The sequence below is a fragment of the Macadamia integrifolia genome, unplaced genomic scaffold, assembly GCF_013358625.1.
Source record: "Macadamia integrifolia cultivar HAES 741 unplaced genomic scaffold, SCU_Mint_v3 scaffold1841, whole genome shotgun sequence".
Lineage (NCBI taxonomy): Eukaryota > Viridiplantae > Streptophyta > Magnoliopsida > Proteales > Proteaceae > Macadamia > Macadamia integrifolia.
In genome coordinates, this window is record NW_024868379.1 from 41643 (window position 1) to 47535 (window position 5893).

Sequence of the window (5893 nt, forward strand, 5' to 3'; positions counted from 1 at the left end):
GCGGTCAGACTCCTTGCAGCCTCTAACAGGTGAGCGACACGTGTTCTTTCCTTAGATACCACATGTTCTTACCCTACTGGGCAATCAATTTGGCCGTATCATAAATAAATACCTTGAAACTCAAACGCCATTATTCACCCCACCCCCCCCAAAAAAAAAAAAAATGAAACGCCTTCTCTTCATCTTCCTCCAGCTCACCGGTGATTGTTAACCTTGTTCCACTAGCTTAGTCTGTTACAAGAATCAAGAGTGAAGAATTAAAGATTCTTTCGACTTCACCCCTCGCCGGCCAGTTCAGTCTTCCTAGCAGTACAGTGACCCTGGTAAGATCTCTCTTTCTCTTACAACCCACTTCTGGATACCATCTAGCTATGCTTCAGAGATTGCTTGTACCTAATGATATCCTTTCCTCTGGCTCAACTATTTCCATCAGTCGCCCTCCAATGGAACCTCAATTTGCAGTCTCTCTACCTGCCCGCACCTTCTCTCTCTCCCCCTCGTTCACGCTACACAAACACACACCCCGCCACCTCTTGATTTCTATTATAAGCTGTGTTTGGTATATGTATTATTAGAAACCAAGAAATCACACACAAAACACTACTTAGTTTCCAATCCATGATCTTAAGCATCTGGACCCATTATTTATCTAAGATATATTTGTCATCTCACCTTCTCAATCACAACATTTTAAGAGTCTCGACCACATCACCCTCTAAAGATTTGAACTCTAAATGACGGTTAAAGAGAATAAACCATACAACTATACTTTAAAAGTGCTTGGAACCGTTAGTGAACGTTTTGATCAAGAATACAATACAACCTCAGTAGTGTGTCGTTTAATTAATTTGAGATTTTATCCTCATCCTTTTCTCCTTTCACCATGCATGCTTTCCATATATATCTATCTCTGGTCATTTCTTATCAGAGCTTATAAGTTACTGTCGCGAAGAGATGTCGATCAAAGTTGGACCAGGAGACAACTGTATCTACTCCGGCACCGGCAATTGGGAGGAATTAAAAGTGACGCAAATATTATCGTGATCGTGAAGTAAACTCCATACAGACAGTCATTGAATTTTCCGGACGTTTGGTGTTGATGGATAGACATGGAGGCGAAGGTGAAGGACCAAACCTTTTCACTCCATTTGTTTTGGCCCGGAAAATTTTCCTTGTATGATTTTACTGTAAAATCAGATTTTCCTTTCTTTGTTTTTTAATTAGAAAATTTTTCTTTTGGTAAAATTTTGCATGAGAGCTACCTTTTCCGAAAAATGGGCTGGAAATTTTACCATATTATTTGTCGGTAAAACCTACTTTGAAAATCTATCGGGGAGAGTCGCTTCCTCATCTCCTTCTTTCCTCTTCTTCGCCGATCATCTGTAGCCTCGTCCTTCTCTTCTCTCGTCGTTCATCTCAGAGCCGGTATGATTCTCTCTTTCACTCTCGTTCATCTGAGATTCGTTTGACTTTCTCTCTCTCTCTCTCTCTCTCTCTCTCTAGAGCTGTCGGCGGGTTGAAGGGCGACATCTGGAGCTATTTGAACTAAAGCCTCTGTCTTATTTCCATTTCCTCCCAGATCTCAACAACGAGAGTACGCATATTGGCTATTGCAGCTCTGTTTTGAGGTTTTATGAAAAAAATCGACTTATTAATATGTTGTTCTTGTTTCGTAACAATATTAGAACCATCGGTCGACATATTTGTGTGTAGCCTGGGGTGCTTTCGATTTTGTGCTCTCTCTCTCTCTCTCTCTCTCTCTCTCTCTCTCTCTCTCTCTCTCTACATGTTCGTATCCTTGGTACTTATGATTTAATAACTGCCTATTGCTATATTGTGTCATTCTTCAATCACTATTCTCCTAAAATTAAAGGCCAGATACAATCTCATCAGCATATTGTTTCTATGGTTTAATGTCTGATGCCATCTTGTTGGTTTACTTGACCATCTAATTCTTCTTTTGGAGGGAGGAGTTTGAGTGAGGGGAGAGAGAGAGAGAGAACAGAGCAGAATTCTTGGAAATTTTGAATTTTTTTTTTTTAAGTGAATTTGGAGACACTTTTGTCTACAAGACTACACTTCACTTTTGCGGCATCTTGGAGATTTGAGAAACTTAAAATATGGGCAATCACTTCACTCCATCCTCATAAAAAATGGGTTGGATCGAGATGTTTTTATACAGAACAATATCCTTAGATTTTATGCTATTTGTGACGATTTGATGAATGCCCGTCTTGTGTTTGATGAGATGCCAGACCCAAATTTGGTCTCTTGGGCAAGCATGATCTGGTCTTATGTACAACATGGTTTTAACGACCTTGGTTTGCAGCTCTTTTGTTGTATGTTTCATTCGGGATTGCGACCAAACGAGTTTGGGTTGTCGGTGGCACTCAAGGCATGCAGAATTACAGGTAATTTGATGATGGGTAAGGTCCTTCATGGTCAAATACTGAAGTGTGCATTAGAATTCTGTGGCTTTTGTAGTACCTGTTCTTGGACTATATGTTGAATATCCAAATTCAGACGATGCACGCCGATTCTTTGACGGAATTCCAGTATGGCGAAGATCTGAAGCCTTGTGGAATACATTGCTTGACAGTTATGTCCAGGCTGCTAATGCTGAGGAAGCTGTTGAGTTGTTTCGGCGGATGCTGCTGTTCGATGTATTGCCTACATGTTTCTCTTATGCAATTATGATTAAATTATGTGCTGACAATTTGAATGTCTACCTTGGAAGATCCTTACATGACTGTATAATTAAGGTTGGCTTTGAAACCCATGGTTTTGTAGGTGGAGCACTTGTTGATGCCTACTCAAAATTAAGAGCCTTATATGATGCCTCTAAAGTGTCTTGCAGTCTTGAAGAGAAGGATAATGTGGTCTGGAGTACTCTACTGTCTGGTTTCCATCAGTTTGGGGATGCCAAACAAGGGCTGACCTTGTATCTTGAATATTTATCTAAAGGTCATGAACTAGATCCATTTACCTTCGCAAGTGCATTTAATGTGTTCAAATTTAGATTCTGTAGGAGTTGGTTCGCAGATACATTGCAGTTTCATTAAGAGTGGTTTCTTGCTGGATTCTTTTGTTGGGAATGCTGTCATCAACATGTACGTCAGTGCTGGAATGACTTCTGATGCTTATAAAGCTTTGGTTGAGGTTATAGTTTAATTCCGAGGATAGAAAAGCTCTGGAATTGTTCTATGAAGGCATGGATCCCATCTTTTATTAATACTTATGCTGGGAAGAGACCATATGGTAGCTTCTACTTCTATTGTCTAGTCCCTGGCCGGCCAATTCACTGCAATTACTGCAAAAGATGCTACTTCATTGAAGACCAAAACTCAGTTCCAATCCAGTGGACTATTTACTCTCCACCCTTGTAGTGCACCCATCAAGAACCACGCTATGGTAACCATGTATCCTTCTTCATGGTAGCCATTCCAGCCATTCCAGTCATGGACTATCATTATCTGAAACCATAATAGTAGTAATTATTTATTTCATCATCATTGGGAGGTGCGTTGTTGTTGAGTAGTCTTTTGGTTAATGGATGTTAGTGTCTCTATTTATCATAAATTTCTATTTTGATTGTGATACATTTGACATGCAGTTGAAACATTTGTGTTTTGCCTATTGTTCCCAAAATACTAGCTTAATCTAATGATATTTATTTTTAGCAGATATTTGGATAATTGCATGTGATAGCTTTCTTGTTTGGTATATGTACTCTACCATCTGTCCTTAGTATGAGTTACATTGAATTAGTTAGCATTAGTCCTAGAATCGTCCTAGAGGTGTCTTTGGCTCAACATCTTGGACTCAACCTGTCCCTCTATCGTCAACATTGTCACTATCATTAGCATTGATTGGATCTGCTATGGATGTTTATTTCTATTCATTGCCTTCTCTTATGTTGTTGTGTGTGTGTGTGTGTGTGTGTGAGAGAGAGAGAGAGAGAGAGAGAGTTCATTATTTTTTGTGGGATGTCTCTTCTATGTATCATCATTCAAGGTGAGTTCCCAACTTCATCCATACATGTTTCGTTTTTTGCTTCTATATAAAAATTTGTTCTTTTTCTTCGCATTGATTGATACAACTTTCATAGTGCCATGTGTTTCTCTGTTATATAGGTTAACTGGAGCTGGCACTTTAAGTACATGAGCGTTATAGGTTAACTGGAGCTGGCATTTTAATTATATGAGCGGATCAGCAGGCTGATACCAATACATTGATGTAAAACCTTGTGCTAAATAGCATCTATAGTTTCAAAATTTTTGATAGATCGGGTCATACGAGGGTTGAATGAGAATCATTCCACTTTTACTGAAAGCAGTGAAGAGCATTAAACACCCTATGTGAGTGGCCCCAAAGAGATAAGAGGAATCGAACTCAGAACCTCACATTTCTTGAGGCGAAGGTCCCTTGGCCTTCTGATGTAGATGAATATTCAATACTTTCATACTATCCTTTGTAGAGTGGTTATCATTTTAACAAATCAATGCAAATAGCAAGGAACGTGAAAAAAAAAAAATAATGGGCCCTAGTCAATGTGGGTTAACAAATCGCATTGTATCAAATACCGACACTCCATTAACTAATGGGCCACTCAAATTGGTTACACCATTTCTCTAAGAAGCCCCTCTTTGCCATTTGATCATGTGTGTTTCATATGTTTATTATAAGCTTCAACAATAAAATGAGGATTATAATCGTCAATAAAAATTCACAAGGAAACACATTTTGCAGTTGACTAATAAATAATTTTTTCCCCTCTATCTATGGATTAACATATTTGAAACACATGATAAATGCTATCAAATTGACTATTAGAAAAGTAAAGTTAAATATGCAAATGTCTGTCACACATTGGTTGTATTTTTTGTTGCCTTGGATCACATAATACCTATATATTTTATGGGTTTCATGTTGATACATGGTTTTTACGGTTGCCTAATTCAAATTTATAAAGACATCTTATTTAACTATGTTAAATAATTTTACCATGTAAAATAAATTGCAAACAAACATTGAAAATTTTTATGGTAATATTTTACAACATATTTTACATCCTAAAAACAAACGTTGAAAAATATATCAAAAAGGAAAATTTTACATGTAAAATTTTACGCTGAAACAAACGGAGCCTTAGGGAAAAATTAAGATTGGAGAAAAGACTGGGTATGTTAGGGCGGTGTCAACCTGTGTCGAAAACTGAAAATTAAATCCGATATCATATCAAATTATCGGTACCAAACGATACTAAATTATCGGTATCAAATTATATCGAATTAATTTGGTATAGTGTTGGTATGAGGTTCCTATGCAGTATTTGGTATGATATTGGTATTGGATATGACTTATTGATACATGTTGAATATCGGTATTGAAAACCAAATCAAACAAATTCGGTATGATATAGATATGGCATATATATGCCCTATATTGTACCAATACCATATCGAAAATCCATACTATACCGATTTGACACCCTTAGGAGATATCTAAATCTGTCTATCTTTCTCCTCATTTCGTCTCAATCATCCCACTGGTTGAACCTCTAGCTCCAAAAAAGCGGATTACGCCATACCTAACCTCCTCCTTTATAATTATTATTTTTTTAATAAAAAAGAAAGTCACAGAATAGTTTAATATTGGATTGACAAATTGCATGTTACTCTCTCCTATCAGATAAGCCTAGCCCCTGGTGAGTCTATTATTTTGGTAAGTGGATCTCACGATTCAGATCGTAAAGGGTCGGCGTTAAAGTCACTCTGGATACGTACCACTTTGCATGAATATGGACCATTCACTTGCGGTGAAGGCAGTAGCAGTACTGGAAATTATAATGGTAGTCGGTTCAGCTATGCAATGGAGGCTGGCCAGTTTGCAG

At 37.8% G+C, this 5893-nt stretch overlaps 2 protein-coding genes across 15 annotated transcripts in view; one reads left to right on the plus strand and one right to left on the minus strand.

Annotated features, from left to right (window-relative positions):
• The window catches only part of LOC122064970, a 23763-nt gene extending 23632 nt beyond the window's left edge, over positions 1–131 (minus strand). The window contains exon 1 of the mRNA XM_042628761.1: positions 113–131. Within this exon, the coding sequence (XP_042484695.1) occupies positions 113–131 (19 nt within the window). The remainder of the gene's footprint in view (positions 1–112) is intronic.
• Positions 132–922: 791 nt separating this feature from the next.
• LOC122064963 (pentatricopeptide repeat-containing protein At3g03580-like) lies at positions 923–4502 on the plus strand. 14 transcript variants are annotated; one of them, XM_042628750.1, is made up of 4 exons: positions 1163–1425; positions 1504–1594; positions 2330–2426; positions 2524–4502. In XM_042628750.1, exons 3-4 carry the CDS (start codon positions 2342–2344, stop codon positions 3060–3062), a joined length of 624 nt encoding a protein of 207 aa, XP_042484684.1. In that variant the 5' UTR covers positions 1163–1425; positions 1504–1594; positions 2330–2341; the 3' UTR covers positions 3063–4502. The 14 variants fall into 14 exon arrangements, 11 of the variants coding, with proteins under 11 accessions (XP_042484681.1, XP_042484687.1, XP_042484682.1 ...); XM_042628747.1 differs by lacking the exons at positions 1163–1425; positions 1504–1594 and adding an exon at positions 923–1121; XM_042628753.1 differs by lacking the exons at positions 1163–1425; positions 1504–1594 and adding an exon at positions 923–1121 and having other exon boundaries at positions 2330–2411; positions 2600–4502.
• Positions 4503–5893: the final 1391 nt, after the last annotated feature.

Excerpts from the sequence above, each read along its gene's own strand:
- LOC122064963 (XM_042628743.1), top strand. The coding sequence starts at position 2,222 with ATGAATGCCCGTCTTGTGTTTGATGAGATGCCAGACCCAAATTTGGTC. Across the intron at positions 2,427-2,523 it reads TACAGGTAATTTGATGATGG|ACGATGCACGCCGATTCTTT; the intron begins GTAAGGTCCTTC and ends ATCCAAATTCAG.